Source organism: Antechinus flavipes, chromosome 2, assembly GCF_016432865.1.
Source record: "Antechinus flavipes isolate AdamAnt ecotype Samford, QLD, Australia chromosome 2, AdamAnt_v2, whole genome shotgun sequence".
NCBI lineage: Eukaryota > Metazoa > Chordata > Mammalia > Dasyuromorphia > Dasyuridae > Antechinus > Antechinus flavipes.
In genome coordinates this window covers 317,430,689-317,447,545 of record NC_067399.1, presented here as the reverse complement: position 1 = coordinate 317,447,545, position 16,857 = coordinate 317,430,689, and the positions used below count along the sequence as shown (strand labels likewise).

Genomic DNA, 16,857 nt, shown 5'->3' with positions numbered 1-16,857 from the left:
AATTTTTAAAGGGATGTGATACCTGTCAGTTTGGCTAAGATGACAGGAAAAGATAATGATGAATATTGGAGGGGATGTGGGAAAACTGGGACACTGATACAGTGTTGGTGGAACTGTGAATGGATCCAACCATTCTGGAGAGCAATTTGGAACTATGTTCAAAAACTTACCAAACTGTGTATACTCTTTGATCCGGCAATGTTTCTGTTGGGATTATATCCCAAAGAGATCTTAAAAGAAGGAAAGGGACCCACATGTGCAAAAATGTTTGCGGCAGCCCTTTTCAAAGTGTCAAGAAACTGGAAACTGAATGGATGCCCATCAATTGGAGAATGGCTGAATGCATTATGGAATATGAATGTTATGGAATATTATTGTTCTGTAAGAAATTTCAGAGAGGCCTGGAGAGACTTATATGAACTGATGCTGAGTGAAATGAGCAGAAATAAGAGATCATTATACACAGCAACAAGAAGACTATTGAACAATCAATTCTGATAGACAGGGCTCTCTTCAACAATAAGATGAAAGTAGAAACAAAACTAATGCAGACAAGATTAGAAGGGAAACAATAAACTGGGAAAACATCTTTACAGTCAAAGGTTCTGATAAAGGCCTCATTTCCAAAATATATAGAGAATTGACTCTAATTTATATGAAATTAAGCCATTCTCTAATTGATAAATGGTCAAAGGATATGAACAGACAGTTCTCAGATGAAGTTAAAACTATTTCTAGCCATATGAAAATATGCTCCAAATCATTATTCATCAGAGAAATGCAAATTAAGACAACTCTGAGATACCACTACACACCTCTCAGATTGGCTAGAATGACAGGGAAAGATAATGCGGAATGTTGGAGGGGATATGGGAAAAAAGGGACACTGATACATTGTTGGTGGAATTGTGAACACATCCAGCCATTCTGGAGAGCAATTTGGAACTATGCTCAAAAAGTTATCAAACTGTGCATACCCTTTGATCCAGCAGTGTTTCTACTGGGCTTATATCCCAAAGAGATACTAAAAAAGGGAAAGGGACCTATATGTGCCAAAATGTTTGTGGCAGCCCTCTTTGTAGTGGCTAGAAGCTGGAAAATGAAAGGATGTCCATCAATTGGAGAATGGTTGAGTAAATTGTGGTATATGAATGTTATGGAATATTATTGTTCTGTAAGAAATGACCAGCAGGATGAATACAGAGAGGACTGGCGAGACTTACATGAACTGATGCTGAGTGAAATGAGCAGAACCAGGAGATCATTATATACCTCAACAACGATACTGTATGAGGATGTATATTCTGATGGAAGTGGATCTCTTCGATAAAGAGATCTAATTCAGTTTCAATTGATCAAGGATGAACAGAAGCATCTACACCCAAAGAAAGAATACTGGGAAATGAATATAAACTGCTTGCATTTTTGGTTTTTTCCCCAGGTTATTTATCCCTTCTGAATCCAATTCTCCCTGTGCAACAAGAGAACTGTCCGGTTCTGCATATATATATATTGTATCTAGGATATACTGTAACCTATTTAACATGTATGGGACTGCTTGCCATCTGGGGGAGGGGGTGGAAAGAGGGAGGGGAAAAATCAGAACAGAAGTGAGTGCAAGGAATAATGTTGTAAAAAATTACCCTGGCATGGACTCTGTCAATAAAAAGTTATTAAAAATAAATAAGATTATTAAAATGTCTTTGATTAAAAAAAAAAAAAAGACAAAGCCTTAAATGACACAATTATCAAATTCTTCCATGACACAAAGCCAGGTGGAATAACTAACACATTAGATGGCAAATTCAGGATCCAAAAATATCTTGACAGGCTAGACTGTTATGTTGAATTTAATGAGTTGAAGTTTAATAGGAATATATGTGAAGTTTTACACTTGTGTACAAAAAAATACATGTATTAATATAAAATTAGGAAGGTGTGGTACAACAGCCATTCATTTGAAAAAAACAACTACCTAGGAGTTTTAATAAACCAAAAATATATATAAGTGGTGTGATATGGCAGCTAAGGTAAGCTAACATTCTCTTAATAAAATATTAATATTAATTAATATTAATAAAAACATATTGAATGGGACTATTAAAAACAAAACAAAAAAAAAATGAGATGATTCAAACCAGTTCCAATTGTCCAGTAATGAAGAGAGCCATTTACACTCAGAGAGAGGACTATGGGAACTGAGTGTGATATATATAGCATTCTCACTCTTTCTGTTATTGTTTGCTTGCATTTTTGTTTTCTTTCTCAGCCTTTTTTTTTCTTTCTATACCCAATTTTTCTTGTGCAGCAAGATAACTGTATAAATATGTATACATATATTGGATTTAACATATAATTTAACATATTTAACATGTATTGGACTACCTGCCTTCTAGGGGAAGGAATAAGGGAGAGGAGGGGAAAATTTGTAACAGAAGGTTTTGCAAGGGTCAATGTTGAAAAATTACCCATGCATATGTTTTGTAAATAAAAAGATATAATACAGTTTTAAAAAAGAAAAGAAAATGTAGATCCATCAAAACAGAGACCTTCATTGTTTGTATTGCTACAAGGTATTGCCTAAGTGGTAAGAATATTATTTTTGCATAGACATGTTTGCATAAACTATTACAGTTTACAAAACACTTTCAAACAATCTCATACAGAATGGTATTATCATTTTTGTTGTTATTGTTCAGTCATTTCAATTATGTTCAACTCTCCACATCTCCATTTGAAGATTTCTTGATAAAGATACTGGAGTGGTTTGCCATTTCCTTCTCTAGCTCATGTTACAGGTGAGAAAACTGAGGCAAATAGGGTTAAGTGACATGTCCAGGATCACATAGCTAGTAAATGTCTGAGGTTGAATTTGAACTCAAATCTTCCTGACTCCATGCTTAGAGTTTTATTATTATATATTTTTATCATTTTAGGCACTTCCATAACTAGTAAATACATTTAACCAAATGCTCAGTCCTTCTAGTTCTTTCGCATGATAGTAACTGCCAGCTAGTTGGGGTCACTAGAAGGCATATATATAGCTAATCATATGTGGACTAAAAGTACAGAATCTGCAGAAAATGACCTCTCTTCTGTTAAGTTTATTGGCTCTAAAGGCTCACCAAACCTGTTGTTGATTTTTAAGTGAAGGGGTTTGGGTACTATGATAATAAATACATATGTATTTACAGAAAACTTACAGATTTATAATGCACTACATATAACAGAATTTTATATGATCCTCACAATCCTTTAAGGTAAGCACTATAGATATTTTTCGACATTTTACAGATGAGAAAATGCACAGGATCATAAATTTGGAACTAGAAAGGACTTGGAGAATCCAATCCCCTCATTTTAAATCCAATCCCCTCATTTTATAGATGAGAGAACTGAGGCTTAAAGAAATTAAATGACTTTAGGGTGTGATCAGAATCACAAAACTATTATCATAAGTGATTAAGTGAATCATAAGTCACATAGCAAGAAATCATAGTTGTTGTCCATTCCTAAAGAGGGTCAAAATGAGATCACCATGTCAGTATATTGGGCTCAAAGTACAGTATATCTACTGTGGCTGATTAAACCAATATGATTGGTTTGTTCATATGAACATTTGGAGTGGAAATGTCTCTAAACATACACATCTTATGTTTCTTTTGAACTATTACAATTTTGCTTTGTTCATAGTACACAGCATCTTCTCTGATGTGAGCGTGCCAGGCTAGGCATTTCTTTGCTAATGTCTTCCATGTCTCACAATCGATTCCAGAGTTCTTCAGAGGGACCTTGAGAGCATTCTTGAGAACTAGAATCATAAGTGAAAGCAAAAAAATGTTTGGAACATCTTTTGATTCCAAGCTGAGCACACCTTCTTTCTTTCTTTTTTAAAAAAATAATAGCTTTTTATTTTTCCAAATACATGCAAGACATTTTCAATGTTTACCTTTGCAAAACCTTGTGTTCCAAATTCTTCTGCCCTTCCCTTCTCCTGCTTCCCCTACACTGCAAGCAATCCAATATAAGTTAAACACATGCAATTCTCCTAAACACATTTCCATATTCATCATGCTGCACAAGAAAAATCAGATCAAACGGGAAAAAAGAAAACACAAGAAAGAAAAAAAAAAAAAACGAAGCAAATAAACAACAAACAAAAAAGGTGAAAGTATTATCCTTTGATCCACATTCAGCCTCCACAATTCTCTCTTGAATGTGGAAGACTCTTTCCATCACGAATCTATCAAAATCTGAGTGTATCTTCCTCCGGGCAACTGTACAAACAGTTCTACGAACTTATACAAACAAGCTACATGTAGGGCAAATTAGAAATAATTAACATATAGAAGACCTGAAGAAAATCTCTGCATTCAGTTAGAAATAGGATTCCTATAAACCAGCAAAGATGTTAGAAAAAGACCTAACACCAGCACTCCTATCAGGACACAATGAAACACAGGCAAGTCGATGAACAATTAACAAAAGGACCTTATTTTGTGCTAACACAGCAAGGATATGCAGCAAGCATACAACAGCACTTGGATCTCTAGATGTTTCCCTCCTCATATTCACAGGGAATTAAATATGGTCGACAGAACAGGGTAAGGAGATTCAGAGTTGGAGAATATTCCTCCCTTCCCCCCCAAAAAAAAAGCTGTTAGGTAACCAGTAAAAGTTGCATCAGAGATTATAGGGGCATTGTAGGGGCCAGTCAAGTCCCAGGGACATCTTCATTGCTTTTTTTTTTTTTTTAAGCATTAGTGCTTTATTATAATATTTCATTTTTATTTGTTTGAAATATTTTCCAATTTAATTTTAAAAAATATTAACACTCATTTTAAAAAATTGAGTTCCAAATTCTGTAATTCTCTTTGGTTCAGTTTTCCTGGTATCTTTGAGGTCTTTGGGCAGCCTTCTTTTCAGTCAGAGTAATCACCACACAAGTAGCTAGGGGTTAAAGTCCAAATCCTTTATTATCTCTTTCAAAGTCTTGTCTCCTTTCCTGGAGCCTGGTTAGCTTTATTATACTCCAGATTCTTTATTATCTTCTTCCTGGGGCTGGGCAGCTTTCTGGAGAGCCTTTCAGGCTGGCCTTGGTCTCAGTGGAGGAAGTGCAGGAGGAGAGTCTGCCACCAGTGGCCTGAATGAAGATAAAATGAATGTCTTGGTTCCAAGAGCTTGAGCTTGAGCTCCTGCCTGTCTTCTCTGCCCCCTGAAAGCTTCTCCTCTGTGGCTCTCAGTCCCTGCTTATAAACCAATCATTATATTACTAGGAAACCATTATTTGTTTTTTTTGTTGTTGTTGTTTGTTTGTTTGTTTGTTTGTTTTTTAATAACTTTTTATTGATAGAACTCATGCCAGGGTAATTTTTTACAACTTTATCCCTTGCATTCATTTCTGTTCCGGTTTTTCCCCTCCTTCCCTCCACCCCCTCCCCAGATGGCAAGCAATCCTTTACATGTTGAATAGGTTACAGTATATCCTGGATACAATATTCATGTGCAGAACCGAACAGTTTTCTTGTTGCACAGGGAAAATTGAATTCAGAAGGTATAAATAATCCGGGAAGAAAAACAAAAATGCAAGCAGTTTATATTCATCTCCCAGTGTTCTTTCTTTAGGTGTAGCTGCTTGAAACCATTATTTGTTGTAAGATCAATCACACAGAATCATGCTAAACTAGATAACTATTGTCTCATCTATTCTACTGACTGAGCTCTTTGTTTCAAGTTCAGAGTTCTGGCCCATAACAAAATTCTTTTCCTCCTTCCTAATCCTTGAGAAGGTAAGCAATATGATATTAATAATACATGTAAAATCATACAAAACATATTTCAATATTATCTATGTTACAAAAGAAAACACAAATACAAAAACAAGAAAAATAAAGTGAAAAAATAATAAAGTTTTTTTTAAAAAATAAGTTTGGTTGCCTTTTAGGGAAAACTAATATCTTTTACAGGGAATCCTGGTCCTTTCATAGACCTTCATCTCTATTTATAGAATGAGAACTGTGCTTCATTTTTCAGACAGTATTGGTGTTATCTGATGAATGTACCCCAAACAAGCAATATTATATACATAACTTTTGTGGGGTTTGGCAGCTGTTTGGCTTCAAAAGAGTCTCAAGTATTTTCATGCAAAGCAGTACTGTCAAATGTCAAAGTGATCTAGTCATTGTTAATGTTTGCTAACATTTCAAAGCCCTCATTACTTGAAGTTATGATTTAATGCATTATCATAATTTTCTTCTGTTCCAGGTCATCTTACAGAAGATGTTTAGGTTATCTTACCATCACTAATTCTCTAAATGACCTTTTTTTTTTTTTTTCAAATGGAGTTATAAGAAGTCATTCTTATGTCAATAGAATATTCTAGCCTCTGATTAATCTTTATGGAAAAATTGCATTGTACCCCTTGGTTTTCATCATTCTTCCATTCCAATTTGCTTTCTTCCTCTAGGTGAGGGACATCCAGATGCCACTGTAACTTTAAGATGGATTTCAAGTGTGATAGATATATTCTCCAAGGGAAGAAAACATTTTATCAAGTACCTTTTATACAGTATTTCATGTGGTACTGTATGCCAGGCACTTTACCAATTAGTGTTGGATCTGTACAACCCTGGGAGGTAGACACTATTATTATTCCATTTTACAATTGAGGAAACTTGCTATCCCAAATAAAGTAGAAAGTGGTTATTGTCTTTGCTCAGTGGCAATGGGATGTATATCAGAAAAATAATCATGAAGGTTTTCTTTGACTGGAGTTCAAGAGGGAAACCTGTCCTTCTAAAGGAAACCAGCTTAAAATTCCCTGTTTTGCTTTGGGGTGGTTGATTCTGAATGGAAAAAAGGGAAAACAGTCCTGTATGCTGCCCAGTGGGTATAAAGAGTACTTAAGAGGGCAACATTTTGGATCAGTGCTCCTTAAATCTGGAAATTCCAAGAACTTCAAAGCAGCTCTCTCCCTCTTTCTCTTCCTCTCTCCCTCTCCTTTTCTCCCTCTCCCTCTCCCTCTCTTCTTCTTCCCTCTCTCCCTCTCCCTTTCCCTTTTTCCCTCTCCCTCTTCCTTTCCCTCTTCCCTCTTCCCTCTTCCCTCTTCCCTCTTCCCTCTCTCTCTCCCTCTCCCTTTTCCCCTTTCCCTTTCTCTCTCTCCCTCTCCCTCTTTCCTTCTTCCTCTCTCCCTCTCCCTCTCCCTCTTTCCCTCTCCTTTTCCCTCTCTCCTTCTCCCTCTCCCTCTCCCTTTCTTCCTTTCCTTCTCCTCTCTTCCCCTCTCTCTCCCTTTCTCCCTCTTCCTCTCTCCGTCTCTCCTTCTCCCTCTCCCTCTCCTTCTCACTTTCTCCTTCTCCTTCTCCCTTTCTCCCTCTCCCTCTCCCTTTCTCCCTCTCCCTCTTCCTTTCCCTCTTCCCTCTTCCCTCTCCCTCTCTCCTTCTTCTTCTCCTTCTCCCTTTCTTCCTCTCCCTCTCCCTTTTCCCCTCTCCCTCTCTCTCTTCCTCTTCCTCTCCCTCTCTGTCCTTCAATAAAAACAAGCTTACAATTTCCGAAATGGGAAAAGCTAAGGGGAGCAAAGGGCTTCATCCATTTCACTTTCTCAATCTAAGGACACACCTGATATGACGTAATAAAAACTAAATAAAAAGTCAAGACATGACCTGGGTCTTGAAGCAAGTCGCCTTACCTCTGAGTATTTCTTCACCTGATATTAAAGGGATCAGGCTAAATAATCTCAGTCTTATGCTCTGCTCTTTTTTTGGTAGAGTAAGGAACGTAATTTTATGAATGGAGATAAGAGAAAACGACAGTGTTTGTGACTTAATCTTTGGGAATGAAAGTTTTCCGGAGGAGTTTGGAAAGGAATCGCCACAACAGCTTTAGGGTGTTCCTGTTTGTGGGGCATGTGTTAAGAAAGGATTGTAAATTTTTGGAAAAGGGAGATGGATTCTGGGGGCTTTAGCAGGCTAAGGCGTGGGGGTAGGGGCCTGAGAGTATCCTGAGGTTTCCATGGCGATGGCCGTGAGATTTGGGGCCCGAGTCCAGTGGCGATTCAGCAGAGAACCGAAAGGAGAGACCGGTCAGCAAAGTTTGGGCGGGGTGGGGATTGGGGGCGGATCACGTGTGTAGAAAGGGGTGGGTCCAGAAGTTGTTCCCGGTGCTATTTGAGTGATTGCAAAGGAATCGGGGTTTGCACACTGGGCTTCTGACCTGCTTGCAGGGCAACGTCTGAGTGAGAAGAGGAAAGCAGTATAGGGGTTCGAAGTCAGAAGTGACAAAAGAGAAGCAAAAGCATCAGCTGGAATTCCAGTGGGAACAAAAAGAGACAAGGGGAGACAAAAGGAGATCGCAGGAAGACTAGGCTGAGAGGCGAGCGCCGAGGTGTGTTATACTGACCTCAGTGCTCTTTTACCCCTGGTGTAGCGACGGAGTGACTAAGCCGATACATTTTCTCTTGAAGTGGGTTTTTTTTTTTTTTCTCATTTTTGTGGGGAAGCAGTCCTGTGAGCGCTAGGTGTTCCTTACCGTGAAGCTAGAAAGGAGAGGGAGTCAGGGAACCCAAGGCACCTGAATAGTTAGGAGGTCGGGATTAGTGGGGGACAGTGAAATTTGTAAACATGGTGAATGTGACTAAAATTCCCACCACTGCCGAAGGACTACCTCAGCAACCTGATAGGGAATCTTCTACAGATATCCCCGATTCAGTCCCTGAAGAATCCGTTAAGATCAAGGTGTCCAAGCTCCGCTGGGTGATCGTGCTGTTGTTCAGCTCCTATTCGCTGTGCAATGCCTTTCAGTGGATCCAGTATGGGGCCGTTAGCAACATCTTCGAGCGCTTCTATGGGGTCAACACCTTTGCCATTGACTGCTTGTCCATGAGTTTTATGGTGGCCTATATCCCGCTACTCTTCCCCGTGGCTTATCTTCTGGAGAAATGTGGCTTACGTACAGTCGCCCTCTTGGGGTCTGCCCTTAACTGCTTGGGGGCCTGGGTGAAAGTGGGCAGCCTGAAGCCAAATCTCTTTCCAGTCACCGTGCTGGGGCAGCTTATTTGCGCTGTTGCCCAGGTCTTCATCCTTGGCATACCCTCCAGTCTTGCTGCCGTCTGGTTTAGTGAACGGGAAGTTTCCACAGCCTGCTCCCTGGCTGTCTTTGGTAACCAGGTAGGTACAGAAATGAACGTCTGGATAGCTCTTTGCTCAGTGTATGTATATGTGAAGAAAGTAAGAAAGAACTAAGGGAAAAATTAGGATCCTTTTCTTTGTCACCTGAAAAGCATCATCGATTCTGGGAAGGCAAGATCTCTAGAATTCTTTCTTGAATTGTGCTGAGTAAAAACAATAGCTTCTTTCTCTCTGCTCCTCCTTAGTAAGCTCTAGCACCCTAAACACTTTTTAGGCTTTTGACAGTATAGTAAAGCTATTTATTAATATATATACCTCCCCCCCCCTTTTTTTTTTTTTACAAAAATGCATATATATGCATATATTTGTATTTGTATATTTCTATATCTACATATGTTTATATCTCTGTGTGTATGTGTTGACTTACATAAAGCTAAATAAAAAGTTCTGGGATACTTTTTCCTCAGCAAAAGGACAAGTTAATCTGGTGTCATCTCATGTTAGCAATTAGTGTTCTTAAGCAGAACAATATATTCTAGAGTGCCATATCTCTTCCACTGGAAGGTGGGGAGATTGTTAAGGCTGAATTTTAAAGCTTATATTCTGGCATGGTGTTATTTTGTTCTTGGTCCACTTTTATACCAAGTTTTAAACAAGTACAATTGGAATAACATATGATTGAAAGCATTTCTGCCACAATTAGTTCACATTTCACATTTCTTACTATTATCATTTAGTACAAATTTCTACCAATTTCTTTACAATTCTAGCTTATGTAGATCAGGGCTTCTTAAACTTTTTTCTACTTGAGACTCTTCTTCACCTGATCCTGAATATATAGGTATATAAAATCGGCATACAAATCAAAAACATTTACTGATAGTAAATCATAAAGAAATTTATTTTAAAACAATTCTTTGGTATACATATAAATTTGCCATTTATTAAAGATAAAAGCAAATTTTCATACTAGTGAGATGGATGTGCTTGTTTATTTTTACGTACATATTTTTACATGGGGTCAGCTAGGTGGCACAGTGGATAGAGCACCAGCTAAAAAGTCAGGAGAACCTGAGTTCAAATCTGGCCTTTGACACTTAATACTTCCTAGTTGTGTGACCCTGGGCTAGTCATTTAACCCCAGTTGCCTCAACAACAACAACAACAACAACAACAAAAAAAAAAAAAAAAAAAAAAGAATTAAATCTTGGTGAAATGCTTGATATCTTTTATTGTTGCCAAAATTTTCACAATCCCTGTATTCAGTTGTGCAATCCCATATGGGATTTTGGCCTACAGTTTAAGAGGCTTTGAGATAGAGACTTACATGAACTGATGCTGAGTGAAATGAGCAGGACCAAGAGATCATTATAAACTTCAACAAGAATACTATGTGATGATCAATTCTGATGGACCTGGCCATCTTCAGCAATGAGATGAACTAAGTCAATTCCAATGGAGCAGGAATGAATTTAACCAGCTACACCCTTCGAAAGAACTCTGGGAGATGACTATGAACCACTATATAGAATTCCCAATCCCTATATTTTTGTCTGCCTGCATTTTTTATTTCCTTCACAGGCTAATTGTACACTATTTCAGAGTCCGATTCTTTTTGTACAGCAAAATAACTGTTTGGATATGTATATTTATTTTGTATTTAATTTATACTTTAACATATTTAACATGTATTGGTCAACCTGCCATCTGGGGAAGAGGGTGGGGGGAAGGAGGAGAAAAATTGGAACAAAAGGTTTGGCGATTGTCAATGCTACAAAATTACCCATGCATATAACTTCTAAATAAAAAGCTATAATTAAAAAAAAAGAAAAAAGAAAAAAAAAAGAGGCTTTGAGGTAGATGGACCCACAGAAATAACAGGGAGAATTGAAACATTTATTCAGACACCAGAAAAAATAATAGAATAAAGCTTTTACCTGACCTCCTCAATCAGCTGTAGATGAATGATTTCATATTTCATTTCACATTGTGAAATTTCTTTCTTTCTTTTTTTGCAAGGTGATTGGGGTTAAGTGACTTGCCCAGATTTACAAAGCTAGTTAGTATTAAGTGTCTGAGTTCAGATTTGAACTCAGATTCTACTGATTCTGGTGCTGATGCTCTATCCACTGGGACATCTAACTGCCCCAAAATTGTAAAATTTCACATTTCACATGTTTAATGAACTAGCCAGTAACCCCCCGATCTTCTAGGTTTGTTTTTTCTTACCTGATATTGTCAGTATAAACTTGTCATTTTTGTTGGAAATTTTCCACATGCTCTTGCTGCCCAAAGGTGAATTTTGTATTGTATCCAGTTCTACCACAAGGTGGAAATTTTTAGCTAAATTTGAATTGTCAACTTTTTATAATTGAAAGAGACCTTTGACATAATTTTATCCAATTTCCTCATTTTACAGATCACTAAACTTGCTTGGTGTCATATAGTTGGGTACTAGCAGAACAAGAACTCAAGCACCAAGCGATCTTTTGGCTCCAATCTGCCCTCATTTATCTACTTTTGAGTTACCAATTTGAATGGGTATCAAAACAATCATTTAAAGAAAACAAAGGAATAAATTACCTTTACCAAAACTCATCCCCATGTCTTTTCCCTATGGTTTAGGTTCCTTAAAAAATTAAATTGAGAGTTTGTTATAAAATCAGATGGATTTTATATTAGAGATAATTTAAAATAATTTTGGGTGTTGTTTTTATTCATTTTTTTCTCTTTCCTTTCCCCCAAGTCATATGACTGAATTTTAATGGCTTTAAAGCATATGTGCTTTTTTTTTTGGCCAGTTTTAGGAAGTGGATCTTTAAAGTTTTCAAATTGGACCTAGTCAGGGTTGGGAGGAACTTAAATTAGATTTAATCAGTAACAAACATTTAATAATGGCTTACTCTTTGTCAGACTCTGTATTAAACAGATGAGAATATTAAGGAAAAAAAAAAGAAAATAAGCCAAAATAAGCCTCCACTTATTAAGATTTAAGCCATATTTTTAGTTCTTGAAATTGGAGAGTGATGGCATTATTAGGAAATATATGCTTTGCAGGGTATAGGATGCTCTGTTTATATTAGCACTCAGTTTATGCTAGCATGACTAGCAGTTATGATTCAAACAGAATTAAGGCTTTTACATTCCATACCTGTTTTAGAAAGGCAAAAGAAATAATCAGATTTGTCCTATCTGCTGGTTCAAGGAGAGAGATTTTTGCATTTTAACAATAAAGGTCAGACTAACAGTTTATATTCTTAAAACCTGTTAGGGGATATAAATTTAAAAACATTTCTTTGAAATTTAAAATCACAGTATTTATTCATGAAAACTCCCCAGTTAGGAAATGCCAAGATTCTTATAATAACAAACTTATTCATGCTCTGAACCACTGGTATTTTTGCATCCCAAAGCAGTCTGTTTAGTGTTATCTTTGGGAGTACATTATGTGCTGAGTTAAACATTATGAGGCATTTGGAAGTTTTTCCTTCCTTACTTTGTGAGGTTTGTACTTCCATGTTTTCTCCTTTTCTGAGAATGTTCTGGCATTCTGAATAGGTGAGTGATATAAGAGCCTTAAGTTATATTTGAAATAAAAGTATTTGGGGGAGTAGAGAAGCCTTTAAAAAAAAACCCACAAACCATTCAGATTATAAGAATTTAATTTGGCTTGCAAAATTTTCATTGGCCCTGCCCACATTCACCTGTACAAACTGCTCAGTTGATAACAATCCTTACCTCTTTTTGTTGTTTTCTAGCTGTTTGTATTAAACATACTCAACATTGAAACTTAGAAGGAGAATCAAAATGTGTGAAATGTCTCTTCATTGGTCTGCCTGATTTTCCTTGACTATTGTCCAATTAAATCTTAGCCTTGAGTTACTTTTATCTAAAGTGTCTCACTAACTTTTAAAGTGTTGAAGAAATATTATTTATTATTATTATCCTTCTATAATTGGACCAATTTTTTTTCCTGTGGCATAGAAATTACACTGGGTTTTCAGAAGTTATGTCTCAAAAGCACAATCTCTAATAATCTAACAAATGTAGATTTAGAACTGGAAAAAATTAGAAAGAGTTCCTTCCTTTTAGGCCTTCCCCTTTCACTTTACAGATGAGGAAATTGAGAACTGGTAGGACTTGTACAAGGTCATTCAGATAATATGTGGCAGAGATGACATTTAATTCCATGTATTCTTGATTTTAGTTCCAACATTTTTTCCACTGTATCACATTATCTCTGAGATTCAATCCAATTCATTCAAAAATTTTTTTTTCTTAAGTGCTTACTTTGTGTAAGGAAGACATCATACATCTGATACTAATGAAAACACTGAACAATAATGAAAAGACTTGTAAGGATACTCATTTACAATTATCACTAAACAGATCAAGTGAGATACAACATATATAAAATGTTGCATGACTCAAAGCACTGTGCAATTTTCATCTATTATTATTATTTTAAAATAACATTGTATCAGGTAGGATAGTGATAAGAGGTGATCTAGAGACCAAAATAAAATAATCTCTGCCCTCAAGAAGCTTATATGCTATCAGAGGAAATAATGTACATATATAAAAATAAATCAAAATACATACAAGGTGATTTCAGGGGTATTGAGAGGAAAGACACTATGACTGGGGGTTCAGGAATGGCATAAAATCTGAACTTCAAAAGAAGCTGGAAATTTTAAAAAGTGAAGTGAGAAGAGAAGCATTCTGGGAATAGGCCATAGCCAGTTCAGATGTGTACTCTCTGTTTCTTTGAGGAACAGCAAAAACATTAGTTTTGCTGGATCACTGAATGGACAAATTGGCATAATAATTTCATTTAAATAAGTCTAGAAAGATCAGTTGTGGATATCTTCAAGGGCCAGAGTAGTTTGTTTTTGATCTTAGAGACATTAATGAGTCATGAGAACTCATTGGATAGGCAATGATATGGGCTTACTTACACATGCTTTAGGAAAACAATTGCCATAGCTACACAGGAGCTTTTCTGTAGCCCAGTCAATAATAATTTATTGAGTTCTAACTATGTGTTAGCCATTGTGCTACAAATGCAAAAAGAAATAAGCCTAACTCTTAAGGAGTTTACATACTATTAGAGGAGATAAGTACAAGTATATATAAAATTAATATAAATATGAAATATGTAAACATGTCACTGAATAAATACCATTAAATAAACACTAAGAGAACTCATTAAGAAGACACAAATATTAAGAGAACATGAAAGGAATTGTGAAATGCATCACGTAGAAGATGGTGCTTAAGTTATCTTTAAGAAGAAAATGTCTAACTCTGAGATACCACTACACACCTGTCAGATTGGCTAGAATGACAGGGAAAGACAATGCGGAATGTTGGAGGGGATGTGGGAAAACAGGGACACTGATACATTGTTGGTGGAATTGTGAACACATCCAGCCATTCTGGAGAGCAATTTGGAACTATGCTCAAAAAGTTATCAAACTGTGCACACCCTTTGATCAAGCAGTGTTTCTACTGGGCTTATACCCCAAAGAGATACTAAAGAAGGGAAAGGGGCCTGTATGTGCCAAAATGTTTGTGGCAGCCCTTTTTGTAGTGGCTAGAAACCGGAAAATGAATGGATGCCCATCAATTGGAGAATGGTTGAGTAAATTGTGGTATATGAATGTTATGGAATATTATTGTTCTGTAAGGAATGACCAGCAGGATGAATACAGAGAGGACTGGCGAGACTTATATGAACTGATGCTAAGTGAAATGAGCAGAACCAGGAGATCATTATATACCTCAACAACGATACTGTTTGAGGATGTATTCTGATGGAAGTGGATCTCTTCGATAAAGAGATCTAATTCAGTTTCAATTGATCAAGGATGGACAGAAGCAGCTACACCCAAAGAAAGAACACTGGGAAATGAATATAAACTGCTTGCATTTTTGTTTTTCTTCCCGGGTTATTTATACCTTCTGAATCCAATTCTCCCTGTGCAACAAGAAAACTGTTCAGTTCTGCACACATATATTGTATCTAGGATATACTGTAACCTATTTAACATGTAAAGGACTGCTTGCCATCTAAGGGAGGAGGTGGAGGGAGGGAGGAGAAAAATCGGAACAGAAGTAAGTGCAAAGGATAATGCTGTAAAAAATTACCCTGGCACGGGTTCTGTCAATAAAAAGTTATTTAAAAAAAAAAAAAAAGAAGAAGAGAATGTCTATCAAATGGAGCTGAGGGTTATGAGGAAAGAATACATTCCAGGCATAAGGGATGGAGGCAGGAAATGCAGTGTTGAGAAATCAAAGTTGGATCTATAATGAGGCCAGAAAGATAGGTTGTGGGCTAGGAGCTGAAGGGTTTTACAAAGGCAGCAGTAATTATGCTTTATCCTCGAAGCAATAAGCGTTGACTAGAGTATGCTGAGTACAGTGGAATAACATAGTATAATGAGTAGAAGGGTAAGATTTATGATTTAGGAAGTTCTCTTTGGCAACTCCGTAAAGGGTAGATTAGAGTGGAACTAAACTCAGACATTTCTTTGCCTTGGGTTCTTGGTAGCCTGTTGTCTCAAAGTATTATAACAAATTATTTGAACACACTTGTTTCATATTTTAAATGAAAAATCTAAGTATGAATTTGAGAGATATCCATGAATTATTTCACATGTTATCTTCACTCAAGAGTTAAGAAGGAAATCTTATAGTTGCAGAGTCACTGGCAGCTTAAAATCATAAAATGTTAGAGCTAGAAAGGATCTTGAAGGTTGTCTAATTCAATCATTTCATTTTACTAACAAAAAACTGGGAACTCCAAGAGTCAAGTCAAGTCAAAAAGCATTTAGTAAGCCCTTGCCATGTGCCAGGCACTGTGTTAAATTAGTGCTGAGAATGCAAATAGAAACAAAAAAGAAAAACAGCCCTTGGCCTTAAGGGGCTTACATTCTAATGTGAGAAGACATACAAGAGGAAGCTGAATGATCTAGGGATAAGGCAAGATGGGGAGAAGGCATATGTTTGGAGGCATAGTGAAGAAAGTGGAGAGACTTACACTTTCTTTTTTTTTTTTTTTTTGCCGAGACAATTGGGGTTAGGGGTTAAGTGACTTGCTCAGAGTCACACAGCTAAGAAGTGTTAAATGTCTGAGGTCAAATTGAACTAAGGTCCTCCTGACTTCAGAGCTGGTGCTCTATCCACTGCACCACCTAGCTGCCCCCTGACACTTTCTTTAAAATGGAGGTTCTAGGAGGAACTGCCTAATTAGAGGAAGGATTAAGTGGGCTGAGGAAACTTCTTAAGTGAGAAGCTGCTGTGTCATGGTGAAGAAAGTTCGTAAAGTCAGGTATGGAGTCTGGAAAAGGAGGGAGACATGGCTGGTCTGGGTACTTTTCTTAAAATGCATATGTCATTTTGATCTTTTATTTCATATCACCTTCTTTTGCCTAATACAGATTCTGATAATATGATATCCATATAAAAAATAAAACTATTTTAATGATAAATATTTGGTTTGGTGGTTTTCAGTCCTGTCTGTCTGTGACCCCATTTGGAGTTTTCTTGGCAAAGATAATGGAATAGTTTGCTATTTATTTCTCCAGCTCATTTGACAAATGAGAAAACTGAGGCAAACAGGATTGCTCAGAGTCATACAACTAGTAAGTATCTGAGGCCAGATTTGAATTCAGGAAAATGAGTCTTTCTGACTTAAGGCCCATACTTTATTCCTTGGGCCAGCTAGCTTCCC

At 36.8% G+C, this 16,857-nt stretch overlaps 1 protein-coding gene across 1 annotated transcript in view; it reads left to right on the top strand.

The window, feature by feature from the left end:
• Positions 1–8,163: 8,163 nt before the first annotated feature.
• The window catches only part of FLVCR2 (FLVCR heme transporter 2), a 74,977-nt gene continuing 66,283 nt past the window's right edge, over positions 8,164–16,857 (top strand). Inside the window, exon 1 of the mRNA XM_051977573.1 lies at positions 8,164–9,161. Within this exon, the coding sequence (XP_051833533.1) occupies positions 8,616–9,161 (546 nt within the window). The 5' untranslated portion in view covers positions 8,164–8,615. The remainder of the gene's footprint in view (positions 9,162–16,857) is intronic.